The sequence below is a fragment of the Tasmannia lanceolata genome, unplaced genomic scaffold, assembly GCF_043159265.1.
Source record: "Tasmannia lanceolata isolate RefF3 unplaced genomic scaffold, GAP_Taslan_0.1 ptg000018l, whole genome shotgun sequence".
Lineage (NCBI taxonomy): Eukaryota > Viridiplantae > Streptophyta > Magnoliopsida > Canellales > Winteraceae > Tasmannia > Tasmannia lanceolata.
In genome coordinates, this window is record NW_027518695.1 from 10,424,323 (window position 1) to 10,438,984 (window position 14,662).

The 14,662-nt window shown below is 40.2% G+C and overlaps 1 protein-coding gene across 1 annotated transcript; it reads right to left on the reverse strand.

Annotated features, from left to right (window-relative positions):
* Window positions 1-9,576: 9,576 nt before the first annotated feature.
* On the reverse strand, window positions 9,577-14,662 carry LOC143850762 (root phototropism protein 2-like). The gene is made up of 5 exons (XM_077360011.1): window positions 14,506-14,662; window positions 14,309-14,378; window positions 13,303-13,680; window positions 10,822-11,550; window positions 9,577-10,163 (listed from the first exon to the last, which is right to left on the reverse strand). Exons 1-5 carry the CDS (start codon window positions 14,562-14,564, stop codon window positions 9,708-9,710), a joined length of 1,692 nt encoding a protein of 563 aa, XP_077216126.1. The 5' UTR covers window positions 14,565-14,662; the 3' UTR covers window positions 9,577-9,707.

A 14,662-nucleotide genomic window follows, 5' to 3' on the forward strand; every position in this document is an offset into this window, starting at 1 on the left:
CATAATAACTGTGCCCAATCTAAGGCTTTTGAACTAATTTACTGTACATTTAAGATATCTCAGATCAAGGGAACATTAGATGTGCAACTCAGCACAGCCGGTTGGGTTAGGCTTGAGGCCAACCCAAGGACCCAACACCTCAATCCTATCCAGACCCAACCCGAGCCTTGGGTCAAGAGTGTCAGCCATAAGCCAACCCCTTTAAATCTCTCAGCCCTAATCTAACCGGATTTTCCAAATCGGGCCGGGTTGGATCATGTTAGAGCTAATTGAGTTCGGATTGACCTGGGGCTATATCACCAAGCGGGACACACATTGGGGAAGCGAAATGTGAGATGGAAATGGGAAACGCAAGAAAAAAATATATGGGAGACGACAAAACGATAGAAAATCGTATGAGAAACGTCTCAGGAAATGCATTAGAAGAGTTTAAAAAATGATAGAAAAACACACATGAAACACAAGGAAAACATAAAATATGTGGTTTTGTAGATTAAATCTTGTTAATTTCAAATTTATATTTGATTTTTTCTTATTTTTATTTTTATTTTTATTACAATATATGATATTGTTTTCTTTTTTAATATCTATTCCACAATTTTTTATGCGTTTTTTCCAAAAATAATTTTTGTAAGTTTCACACATGTTTCCTACACGTTGCACATGCGTTTTCAACAAGTGTTGTATAAGTTTATCACGCATTTCACACATGATTTACATAAGTTTCTCATATGTTTCCCATGCGTTTCGGAAACATTCTCCAATTTTTTTTATCATGTTTCGGAAACACGGGAAACAAGTTTTAGGGGAAACGAGTTTTTCACCCGCGAGAATTGAGTTTTAGGGGATACAGGTTTCCCACCAGCCCAAGAGTGTCAGAATCCGGCAAACCTAAAAAAAACAGACTTGTGGATTCATCAAAATATTTTAATTAATTCTAAAATTTTAATTATAATAAATAATATGTTAAAAATTTTCATAGGTTGAATAAATATAATGTTTTATTTTCATATAATAATTATAAAAAACTTACTATTAGGATGGATAAAACTTAATCCATGTAGTAATTGTAAGGTTGCAGTAGCACAATTCAGGAAAAAAAAACAATTAAAAGAGACCGTCTATGAATCTCGAGGCATCGGAATCCGAGAAGTGTCCGACACGGATTCTTCGCCCATTAAGAAGGATTCATGTAACATAGACCGAGGGCAAAAACAGAAAAAATACACAAAAATAAAAAAAGGCTATTGATATCTGCATAACCATGTTCCTTTTTTAATTGGCTGCTGACAGTTTTTGGGGAATTGCAATAGATTTTGGGTGATATAATTTGCTCCCCTTTAAAGGAGGCTTTTTGACGTCAATTCTTGATAAAGGGGTGTGGATTATCCTACAGGGGGTGTGGATTTATCATCTCCTAGATTTTGATACATAGCAGGTTGAGGCCCTGTTTGCTTTAGTTTCTAACAACAGATCGTGAGTCCAAAACTGACTATTGGGACTAGGTTGTCAAAATCTAAAACAAACAGGGTTAAAAAATAAAAGACAAGCCGAGTTTGTGTCATTATAAAAAAAAAACGGCGGTGTAAATATCAGTCGCGAAAAAAATTATAATTTTGAAATCACGATAAATTTACGATAAAATTAGGGGAACAGGGTCGGGTTGCCCAAGGCCTCAACACTAACACAATCCAAGCTTAAATTTGACATTGGTTTCTCCAACCCCTAACCCAACCCGAGGAAATGGCAACTCAACCCATGCCAAAAGGTAGGGCTGCAACTCGGGTCGGGTTTTGGAGAACCCAACCCTACCCGAGAAATATCTCGGGTCGGGTCGGGTCGGGTTTTTTCATGTTGATGCAATTTTTTAAGGAAAATTCTTGTCTGGCAAGGCAACTCAACTCATAGAAGCAGAAATTACACTCACATTACACTTGAATCAAACAATGATGTAATTACACTCACATTACACTTGAATCAAACAATGCTGTAATCAAACAATGTTGTAATTACAATCAAACAATGTTGAATCAAACACTTGAATCAACTCAGCTCATAGAAGCAGAAATTACACTCACATACAATAACTGTGGGTGCGTGAGTTTTCACTTTTAACTTTTAACTAACAAAAGAAAAAAATGTACATATTATAACTTATGTAACTCGGGTCGGGTCGGGTCGGGCCCCTTCAAACCCGGCTCGACCCGAGATTCATGCGGGCTTTTGAATGCTCAACCCGGCTCGACCCGAAACCCATGAAACTTGAACCCAACCCAGGCTATTTTCGGGTCGGGTCGATGCGGGTCGGGTAAAACCCGGCTCGAGTTGCAGCCCTACCAAAAGGCCCAAGTTGCACGCGTAGGGAACATGATTGAAGATAATTGATATACAATTCTATGTAGTTGAGAATCAGCTAGTTTTGGGATCTTTTCTAGACCCCAAAAAACTGGAGTAGATTGTTTCATCTGGGCTTTTCATCCTGGGATTTTTAACAGCTTTGCAATCTTACTTTTACAGGACTTGGAGGTTCTTTTTTTTTTTTCAGTTTTATGCATGTAGTTTGGCTGTAATAACATAATAAGGTTTCTAGCATAGATCTTGCCATGCATTTTCGTTTAGAAAAGAATTATGGGATATAAAAATAACTCGCTTGACTTCTCAACCTTCTTTTAGTAGCAACCTATGTAAGGTTTTGAATGCTTAAGCTATGTTTTCTATTTGAGAGACATTGCAACAACTTGTAGGTCTTTAATCCCTATCATTGGTACTTTAGAAAACAAGATCTGTCTCTGAAATTTGCACCTTAATGAACTATTTTATAGGCTCAAGCTTCTAAAGATTTATCAACATTATCTATATTAGTGCTGTCAACGGACACAGTTCAGATCGGGCCCACCATTGTTTGGGTCACGATCTATTCGAATCCCACTTCAATTGAGTCCTAATGGGTCGGATCCACTGATCCTACTTTCAATATCTACATTACAGTCCCATTAAGAATGTGGAAGTGTCATAGGTACTACTGTTCTTTTACCTCGTAAAATTTTGTACAATGTTAGAATTTTTAGTACATATTTTCAGTCTACAAAGAGAATATAGTGTGTGTTTTTGGTAGAAAATTGATGTGCAAATATGTAATTTAGGATTCTAGAATACCTTATAACAAATTAACCTCAGAACTTGAAGACAGAAATCAATAATACTATTTTCTGCAGTAATAATCTGTAAAGAAAAAGAGAAATCGTTAGATCACTTATCGAGTTGAAGCACGAAGAATCTTCGCTGTCCTTAAGGTAAATCTCGCCCCCACTATGACGAATCAACAGTGCAGATGGGCGTCTCGGCGTATGCCTCCAGGATACAACAATTCTCGCTCCAGGGGTGTGCACTCACGTAGCCCGGATGCCTAAGAACTCGCTTATATTTGCCAAAAGCCTTGAGCAGAAAACCAGAGAAGAGAAAGAGCAGAAGAAGAATCCGTCAATGATATCTTTCTGTTTTCTCTAAAATAGATTTTATAGAAAGGTAATCGACACGTTAGGGTGAAACGTCGCACTCTTTTAGTGCGTGAGAGACGTTTTCCAAACGGTCACTAAACCACGATTAAGGAATCTCAAACGGTAAAAAAGAGTTAAAACAAAATAAATAAACTCTTGACCGTTAAAAGGAAAAAATAAATAATAGAAAAAGAAAAGCCTTAGGTCCACGCGCGCGGCCGGCCGCGTTGGGCCGGGCGTCGTTCGTGTATGGTAAGATCAAAAGCCCACCAGACCCAAGTTGGCGATCCGTGTGCGTAGGATCCCCAGGACCTCTTGCTCATTCATAAGGCTAAGAGAGTGAAAGTATATATATGGCCACTCTCATCCTCTCACACTTCCCATCTAGGACTAAAGTTTTCTCATGACTTTAGTCCTTTTGGAGGGAAGCCCAAGTAATTTGAATGAGAAGCCAAAAAGCATACATATAATGAATTTTTAAATCTCACATAAAAAAAACTGCTTCTTTTAGGAAAACATTGAAAACTGTTTTTAACTTCTAAAGGTATTAAACACTTTTTCAGCCAACTTTCCAACTTTACCCTAGCTATACTTTCTAAATGACAACCTATTAAATGCATTTTTGTTGTATTATCATTTATTTGACCATTTTTACTATGTTTTTTAAGCAATATGATATTAAACTCATTTTTTTCCCATTGGTTTTTTTTTTTTGTTGCCGAATCACGTTTTTCCAACTATAATCTCGGCTACCATGTTTGGATAATGGGACGAATTCACCTTGTAACCAGCTGTCAATGGAACCCCCTAACAATCTCTCCATCCACGCGGAAGCAATGTGGACAATCTCTGCCTTCCACATGGGACAACGTGGGAACTATGAGATCTTCCCCATAGGATTTTCTTCATCCTCGAGAGTCACAAGTTACCATGCCCCGGCTCTAATACCACTTGTTGGGACCCGAGTAGAACTCATCCTTAATAGCTAGTTGTTAAGGGGAGGGTGCCCAAGTCCTTATAATAAGCCCATTCACATCCAAAAGGGGAGAGTGCCCAAGTCCTTATAAGCCCATTGATGATCTGTTGTTAAAAAATTGCCCATTTGAATAATCCCTTTGTATTTTCTACATATAAAATAATAAACATGTGGCCCCACATGATGGTACTAGCAATACGAAAATACTAACCGATTAAACACACATATCTACGTCAGCCGATGTATTTGACTGAATGAGTCCATTCCAATTCTACAAGTTGTTGGGTCATGATGTTAATTGGTTGAAGAGTTAATATTTTTATGGGGAGATTTGCTAGGCAATTTCGCAAAAGCGCCATTCTGTGGCTACTTTTCGAAGGAGAAAACAGCTCACACAGGCTCACTTTTTAGAAGATTTATTCGTATTCATTTAATTCATCTAAGGTGGCTGTTCTATCCTCCAAAAGTGAACAACAAAATAGCTTTCCACGAAATTCCCTAGCAAATCCCTTTCATGGGAGACAAGTATCTTGTTGTGAGATTAACTCTATCTACATGACTTGTCTTCTTTCATATACCTTTCATTGAATTGTTTGTCTAGCTTGAGTGTTTCAAATCCACATATCTCAAACAAAATATTTATGTTTGTCATTCATTGCTTTGACTCATTATTTGTTCATAGAGGCATTGTATTTATTGTAGATTCAATTCATTTCATGTCTCTCTCAAATGCTCACGAGATAAAAATCATTGAGGCCATGTTTGGCATCCATGAAAATTTTTCCTTTGAATATAGGACGATCCAAGCCGTCCATGGTTTGGATAATTCTAAAAAATTGCCCAATGGGCTTATAAGGACTTGGGCACCCTCCTCTTTTGGAAGTGAATGGGCTTATTATAAGGACTTGGGTACCCTCCCCTTAACAGCTAGCTATTAAGGATGAGTTCTACTTGGGTCCCAACAAGTGGTATCAGAGCCGGGGCATGGTAACTTGTGACCCTCGAGGATGAAGAAAATCCTATTGGGAAAATCTCATAGTTCCCACGTTGTCCCATGTGGAAGGCAGAGATTGTCCACATTGCTTCCGCGTGGATGGAGAGATTGTTAGGGGGTTCCATTGACAGCTGGTTACAAGGTGAATTCGTCCCATTATCCAAACATGGTAGCCGAGATTATAGTTGGAAAAACGTGATTCGGCAACAAAAAAAAAAACCAATGGGAAAAAAATGAGTTTAATACCATATTGCTTAAAAAACATAGTAAAAATGGTCAAATAAATGAAAATACAACAAAAATGCATTTAATAGGTTGTCATTTAGAAAGTATAGCGAGGGTAAAGTTGGAAAGTTGGCTGAAAAAGTGTTTAATTCCTTTAGAAGTTAAAAACAGTTTTCAATGTTTTCCTAAAAGAAGCAGTTTTTTTTTATGTGAGATTTAAAAATTAAAAACAGTTTGAAATGGTGAGATTGTATTAGGGCGCTGATATCCCCCCGCAATTGTAGGCTATTCCCCCTCGCCCCGCCCCGCACCCCCCCCCCCCCACCCCCCGCCCTTGATGGCTGGCTAACGTTAAACGTTAGGATATGTCACTTTCCCACTATTTGACCGGTCTCTCTCTCTCTCTCTCTCTCTCTCTCTCTCTCTCTCTCTCTCTCTCTCTCTCACTTTCCCACCATTTGACCGCTCTCTCTCTCTCTCTCTCCACACACACAACAGGAACAGTTGGTGGGCCCAACAGAAACCGTTGGTGGAATGGTGGGTCCATCTTTACACAACATAGGCCCCGCCCATACCACTGTAGGATAATCCAAACCGTCCATTTGATGGGCCATAAACGTAAATAGGTTGCGTCCCAAAATATCATTTCCATAGGCAGATCCTAGCCCTCCGATCTAAATAGAAACTACATCTTATACAACCTCTATAGATTGTAGGGTTGTGATCATCCTATGGAAATGATTTTTGGGGCACAACCTATTTACATTGTGGCCGATCAAATGAATGGTTTGGATCATTCTATGGAGTTGGTCGTAAAGTAACATTAAGGCCCGTCCACAACATAGGACGATCCAAGCCGTCCATGGTTTGGATAATCCTATGGAGTTGGTAACATTAAGGCCCAATCGTAGGCCCCACCGATTTTTTTTCAAATTGAAGCGTGCCGTCCACAACATACGATGATCCAAGCCGTCCATGGTTTGGATCCTCCAGTGGTGTGGTTCGTATAGTAACATTAAGGCCCAATTTAGGCCCCACGCATATTTTTGAAAATGAAGTGTACTGTCCAGACCATAGGATGATCCGAGCCATCCATTTGATGGGCCATAATGTAAATGGGTTGTGCCCCCCAAAAGGGTTGGCCCATCAAATGAATGGTTTGGATAATCCTATGGTCGTACAGTAACATTAAGGCCCATCCACAACATAGGATGATCCAAGCCGTCCATGGTTTGGATAATCCTATGGAGTTGGTCGTACCCTAACATTAAGGCCCCACCGATATTTTTCAAATTGAAGAGTACCGTCCACAACATAGGATGATCCAAGCCATCCATTTGAGGGGCCACAATGTAAATAGGTTGTGCCCCAAAAATCATTTCCGTAGGATGATCACAGCCCTACAATCTATGGAGGTTGCATAAGATGTAGTTTCTATTTAGATCGGAGGGCTAGGATCCGCCTATGGAAAAATATTTTGGGACGCAACCTATTTATGTTTATGGCCCATCAAATGGACGGTTTGGATTATCCTATGGTGTGGTATGGGTGGGGCCTACGTTGTTCAAAGATGGGCCCACCATTCCACCAATGGTTTCTGTTGGGCCCACCAACTGTTCCTGTTGTGTGTGGAGAGAGAGAGAGAGAGAGAGAGAGAGAGAGAGAGAGAGAGGTCAAATGGTGGGAATACGTTAGCCAGCCGTCGGGGGGGGGGGGGGGGGGGGGGGGGAGGAGAGAATTCTAAATCTGATTTAGAATCAGATAAAGAGATATTAGGATGGAAGAAAATCGAAAAATTCTAACTCCGATCTAGTCACTCCCCGTGATCCGCTTGATAATTCGCCGACCTCCTGACGTGATGGTAGCGAACTGAATGACCCTTGACCCGATCCGAAATCTCGTCCAAGAATTTGGAAAATCTCCGAGAGTGAGGAGATCGGCCATCCAACCATCTAATGGCATTAAGAGAGTCACCTTCCACTCTAAGGTTATCAATTTCTCTTTCTGAGAGCCGCCTAATGCCCTGGAGGATATAGCCCTAATAACTTCCACTTCATTAGAGTCTACGGTTCGTGTTGGCCCAGAGAAGGCCCACGTGTGGAACTTTTCTCATCTCTAAGAAAAAATTTGTATAAGTTTTCTCATTTCTCTTTCCGGCAGCAGCCTAATGCCCTGGAGGTGTTGTAAAAGTTTTAATTAAGTATTATACAAAGCACGATTTTTTTTCCATAAAAACGCTGCTTAAAACGAAGTTCTAATCGCTAACTTTTGGCGGGTTATCAGAAACTAATTTAGCTTTAAGTGTCAAGAAATTACAATGAAGGCTGCCAGAAAATTGCACGGAAGGCATTTTGCGGCTGACTACTCCATGTTCTAATGCAAAATTTTGTCTTATTCATTTAATTCATCTGATGCGGCTGTTCTCATGCAAAAGTCCACCACAAAATGCCTTTCTGCGAAATTTCCTAGCAAACCCTATAGCTTAATATTTCCCTAATCTATGGTTTTATTACGTTTAGGTGAGAACCCTTTTCTCAACAGGTGACAAGTCTATCGACAACCATCTCCATTTGAAAAGGATGTCTCATTTTCACAAGATAAGTTTAGTATGTGGCCATGAATCAAAGGTATATTAATTGTCTTTATCTTTGCTACAAGGGCTATCTATGTTATCTTATTGACGGCAATGATGTGCAGATGGGAACCCACTTGTAAAATGCATGTGACTACAATCCCTTTGAAGGAAAGCCACATTTGAATAGGCATACGTAAGGGACGGAGCTGTTTGCATTACAAAATACAGAGGGTCTATGTATTTTTTTTAGTGAGTGGGCTTCACGTGTGTTCAGTATGAGAGATACACAGAGACACACACAGAAGTTGTATCTTTACATTATTGTAATTACCTATTAGAGCTTGTTACAATTCCCAAAAAGCTATCAACATCCAATTAGAAGAAGTGTTTAACAAAGTGAGGAAATGGCATTATAAAAAAGGCAGTTTCGTGGAAAGCCATTACGCAGCTCACTTTTGCAGGATAAAAATGACTTTCCACAAAATTGCCTAGCAAATCACATGATGATATTAAGTACTAATTAAAGCAACTTAAGGCATATAAATTGTCATTAAGTAGGGGTGTCAATAGATCCCGGCGTAAATAGACAGGATTTGAGCACCACTGGATCTAAGTCTTGTCCGTTGTAGGGTCTGAAATTATCTTAGATAGTGACCAAGACTTGGTCATAAAATGTGATGGAGCATCTTAGATCCAAATGAAGCGCATCAATAAAGAAAAATATCCTTCATCTATGTCTATTCATGGAGGTAATTTTGTGAAGAGGTACTAAATAAGGGCGTGATAAGGCTTGTTGCTTGCTTCAAAGTAACATCTAGGAAACTAGTTGTGAAACAACCAGCTACTCCAAAAGCTTAAGCTATTGGAGATAGAGTTATTTAATCTTTTATACTTTTAACACTCCCCCTCACGTGTGGCCTCTCTTTCTAGGGTTGGCCTATACGTTGCAAATGTGGCCCCTCTTTTGGGTTTGGCCATTGCATGCGGATATTTGCTATCAAGGAGGTTTGAACTCAGGACCTTTGGCTCAATACCATGTGAAACAACCAGAGCTTAAGCTATCGGAGATGGAGTTATTTAATCTTTTATACTTCAACACTAGTAAATAGTCCAATTCCAAATGGATTGTGCCCTAGACTAAAATAATTGTATCCGAAAAGCACTCCAAAAAAGGATCCGATTGACAATGGATCCCATATCATTTTCCTATAAAAAATATTAAAGCTTCTATTCTCACTAACAAACTTTACTAGAAAAACTGCAAAGCCAAGTACTAGAGAACTTAAGGTTCCAACAACAATTCTATAGGTAAGGTTTAAAATTTGAAACATGTTATAACAAGAATCACAAACCAAATTTCATAATCACACAACTAGAGACAAAAAAAAAACAATACAGAAATCTAAAAACCAAAAACAGCCCAAACCTCCCTCTCTCAATTCATGACAATGAAAACCTCCTCCTCCTAGGTTTCGCTATGTCAACACAATCATCAACATTCGACGTGTCCTTTGAACCATGACGGAACGGATTCAACTTCCCTAGAGTCTTCGAAACCGACGAGAAGAACTTGGGTTTCTTCGATGACTTGGGTAAACCTCCATTGTTCTTCTGTACATCGGATATATACAATTTCATTCGGGTTAGTTCGGACCGGAGAGCTTCGTTCTCTTCGACCAACGATACATCAGCCAATACTTGATCCCTATTTATTTCTTCTTGTTCTTCGGGCTCACTTCGGAGTTTAAGTTGATCGTAGTAGAGAGCGTGGAGGACGATCTGGACAGGCAATCGTTTGTTTTGTGAGGCATGAGCACGAGCTTCGAAGGAGAGCTTAAGAGTATCCATGACACTACACACTTTCTCCCTTTCTATCTCATCTAGCCCTGGATGTGTCTGCCAAAAAAAAAAATGGAGGAATCAAACTCAAGTTTAGACCATATAAACAATTTTTCTTTTTCTAGGCCCTGTTTGGTTTGGAATTGTGAGTCCGAAACTGATTATTGGACTCTAAGGCCCCGTTCGTCTTAGACTGTGGCAACCGATTGTGGGCTCAAACCTATTATTGGACTCAAAAGAGTTTTGGGCCCACAATCGTTTGCCACAATCTAAAACGAACAGGGCCTTAATTAAGTTTGAATAATCAGTTTGGACTCACAATAAGGCCCACAATCGGTTCCAGCCCAAGCCCGGCTCATGTGCACGCCTGCACACCCACTTGCTGCCGATTTAGGGCCATAGGTACCTAGCGTATATTAGCATTCTGTCAGCATAATCACTAGCATGCGCCGCTTCTACAGCGCACTTATATAAAAACAGCCGAGAAAACTAACATACACTGACCATCGGCGCATGTTAGAAGTTAATGAAAATAACGGCCAGAAATGCGCGCCATGGATGCGTACGGGAGCCATGGGCGCATGTTAGCAACCCATTCCAATAACAACCAATATGCGCCGCTACAGAAGCGCACCTTTGTAGAGAAAACCCGAGAAAAATTAACGTGCACCATAATAGCGCACGATAAAATTGCACACGGCTCAGGAAACTTTACCTTCAAGTAAATGTCAACAGCCCGGTAAAGATCATCATCCACCTTCCTCGCCTCCTTTGGCACCAAACTCGCAATCCCCGTAAACTTCGAGAAGCTCAGATCACCGTCCGTTGCAATCTCAGCCAGATACGTGTCAACCATCCGCGCCACCTTCTGCATCGCCGAGGAACTGAATCCCTCGCCCCCTCCATTAAAAACTTTGTCACTTTTTTCTCTCTCCACAAACACCAAAACAATCCTTCTCACACTCTCCAAATCAAAAAGCCTTTCCCCATCAAAAGTGAACGAAACCACCAACAAATCACCAACCGACACGTGTTCCAGCTGAGAAGATATCCGACGCTCGAGATCGTTCTTGCAATTCCTCGCCGCGTTGAGGAAGATCGCGGCGCGGAGAAGGGAGCAGAGGAAGCTGACGTGGAGGGATGATTTTTCGGATGGGAGGAGAGAGACGAGGGTTTCGATTAGGGTTTTATGACGGGATCTGACGCCAGGGTCGCCGGAATCTGACGTGGCGGTGGCGGTGGCGGTGGCGGAGTGGTGGTGGGAGAGGTTTCGGAGGGAGTGATCGGCGTAGGTTATGATGATAGAGGTTAGGGTTTGGGTTTTGAGTCCGAGGGATTTTAGGGCGGTTAGGACTTTTTGGAAGGAGGTTATGGGGAGGAGGGCGACTTCGTCGATCCACCACTCGGGTGGGGAGCGAGTCGGGAAGTTTGACTCGTTGCAAGCCTGGAACAAATAAATAAATGGTTATTAATAATAATTCGTTTTTATGAAAATAAAAGGGCCCCACATTCAACTGATGGCGATTTTGGACCGTTCAAAATTGTGGGTCTGGACTTGGATTTTTTAAGGCTACTGATATTGGCCCTAGTATGTCATGATAATTGCAGTAACTAGTCCTGTCTTTTATTATATAAACAGCTGTCAAAGGTTATTAACTTATTATTACAATTCCAAAGCTCCCATAAGCCAATTAAAGAAAAGACAAGATGATTTTATACAATTATTATTAAAGGGAAATGATTTCAACTAGGGCTGCAACTCGAGCTGGGTTTTACCCGACCCGCATCGACCCGACCCGAAAATAGCCTGGGTTGGGTTCAGGTTTCTTGGGTTTCGAGTCGAGCCGGGTTGAGCATCCAAAAGCCCGCATGAATCTCGGGCCGAGCTGGGTTTGAAGGGGCCCGGCCCGGCCCGACCCGAGTTACTTAAGTTATAGTATGTATTTTTTTTTCTATTGTTAGTTAAAAGTTAAAAGTGGAAACCCACGCACCCACTGTTATAGTATGTGAGTGAATTTCTGCTTCTATGAGTTGAGTTGATTCAAGTGTTTGATTCAACATTGTTTGATTCAAGTGTAATGTGAGTGTAATTACATCATTGTTTGATTTGAGTGTAATTTCTGCTTCTATGAGTTGAGTTGCCTTGCCAAACAAGAGTTTTCCTCAAAAAATTGTGTCAACGTGAAAAAACCCGACCCGACCCGAGATTGATCATGGGAAGGGCCGGGTTTTCAGGAAAAAAAAAACCCAACCCGCCCGACCCGAGTTGCAGCCCTAATGGTCAACACACAAATTTTCATACAAGACGCTGATGTTTCTTGTCTTCTATATTTAAAGGGTTGTAAAAGGGTTTTTGCTGTCCCCAAAAAGTACTCACCTGACAATTAAATGCAAAAAGACAAGATACATGAGCGCATGTATCAAAACATAGTTGTGTTGAAATCATTTCCCTTATTAAAACGAGCCACATAGTCGGTCGACCGAGGTACCGCGGTTGCCCGCCTTATTGGGTCCTTTTTTTTATTTTCAAATTTCATACCGTCGCAGGCGACCGAGTCATGGTGGTCGCCAGGCGAGGGCAACCTGTTTGAATTAAAATTTAAAAGTATTTTTCATAAAGTATTGTACGGCTTACACGGCAGGATGATCCAAACCGTCCATTTGATGGGCCACAACTTAAATAGGTTGTACCAAAGAAATCATTTCCAAAGGATGATCCCAGCCATCAAATCAGTTTCTCTATAATCAGTTTCTCTATAGACCGGAGGGTTAGGATAATCCTATGGATATGACATTTGGGGCCAACCTATTTAAGTTGTGGATCATCCTATATGGCATAAGCTGTACAGTACTTTTTAAAAAATACTGGACTGTACGGGGTCCGCGGGATAAAATCTCTAATTAGAACATGGTAGTAATCTCTGATTAAAACGTGGTTGTGCCAATATCAGTTGCCCTCCTCAGCAGTCATACCAACCGCAGAAAAAAGTGTCTTATTAAGGCAACTGATATCGGCACTAAAGCTCTCAGAAGCCAATTTATAATGAAAAGACAAGCTGATTCTGTGCAATTACTAATAGATGGTAGTGCCAATATCAGTAGCCGTTGTTAAAAATAAATGATTGCACATATCATTTTTAGATCTTAATTTATAAAGGAATTCCTCGTAACAAAATTCATATGGTAAGAAATTAACCTTCACACTTGCAACTTCCACACATCTATGCACAATCTTCAGCTCTTCCGCAATGGGAATCAGATCTTCACATGATCTAAGCACGGCAATGGCACCGAAGAAACTCGTCAAGGCAACCCTATTGAGGAATTCCTCGGTTCGACGGGCGAGATTATCTTCACAATATTTCTCTGTCATTTCAAGGTACTCTGAGGCACATCGGAGCGCCGCAACATTGTGAACTGTGATTTCAAAATTGACGCCATAGCAAAATTTTGCGGCCTTCTCAAAGATCTCTGGCCCTCCGGGGATTTTCGAAAGAACAATTCGATTTAGATCAGGTTCTTTTGACTCCATTACTAGCTTTCTGATGTAGCCGCTCTTAGAAATGAGCATAAACTGGCATGAACACAAGATTAGAGTTTGATATATATATATATATATATTGTCCACAATTAAGAAATTGGCATGCTCATACAAAATTCTAAGATGTTTTATACTAAGATCTAACGTGGGATATAGTCTATAGAGAACAAATATTATTAGAGTATTTGAACAAACATTCTAGCATTTTCATAAGTTAAATTTTTTTTTTTTGGGAGATGATTTTTTCACCCCGCTTCAGGCTTATGTGCCCCACTGTTAAAGTGAATTGTTGCAGACTTTAACATCAAATCACAATAAAAGGGAGGCGCATAATCCTAGAGGAGGTGAAAAAATCATCTACCTTTTTTATTTTGCACAATTTATTTGTAAAATATCAGGGACATTTTAGTCAGTTGAAAACCACAGCCTGCTCTCTCCACTACCTGCTTCACATTCAGCAGCTAAAATAAGGATCGAGAAGGAAAAAGTCGCCCCTAATAAATTCGAGATATTTACGTATTGGCGGTTTACTTACAAGATCAACACCGGAAATTTCATACTTCTCATTTCAATTACATGGTATATCACTTGTTTTCTTGAGCTTAGGGAAAATTTCTACACAAAACTGCAAAAACATAAAAAGATCATCGTCTAAACTTACCTTATGCAGAGAGAAGTTAGTCTTGCCAACTTCCACGACAACATCTGTTGGAAATTCTGGAGAAAAAACCCTGAAATTTTTTTTTTTGTTCGGAAAAAAACACAAACCAAATTCAATCAGAACCCACCCAAGTTTCAAAATCATAGCAAACAGAGAATGAAAGAAAGAAAATTCATGATTTAGTTTCTTCGAATTACCATTGTCCTGCCCTCTCCATGGCCATTGAGCGCCTACTGTTCTTCAGAGAGGCAGCCATTTAAGTTGCGTTAGAATAAATGTGAAATTCAAATGTGCGTAACCTCTCTTCTACCTTATATAGAAAACTCTGTTTTTCTTTTAAGGTGTATCTTAACC

What these genes read in the sequence shown, in the direction of transcription:
- LOC143850762 (XM_077360011.1), bottom strand. Translation starts at nt 14,564, where the DNA reads ATGGCTGCCTCTCTGAAGAACAGTAGGCGCTCAATGGCCATGGAGAGG. An exon ending in ATGGAGAGGGCAGGACAATG is followed by an intron (nt 14,379 to 14,505) that starts GTAATTCGAAGA and finishes AAAAAATTTCAG; the next exon opens with GGTTTTTTCTCCAGAATTTC. An exon ending in CTAACTTCTCTCTGCATAAG is followed by an intron (nt 13,681 to 14,308) that starts GTAAGTTTAGAC and finishes TGTTCATGCCAG; the next exon opens with TTTATGCTCATTTCTAAGAG.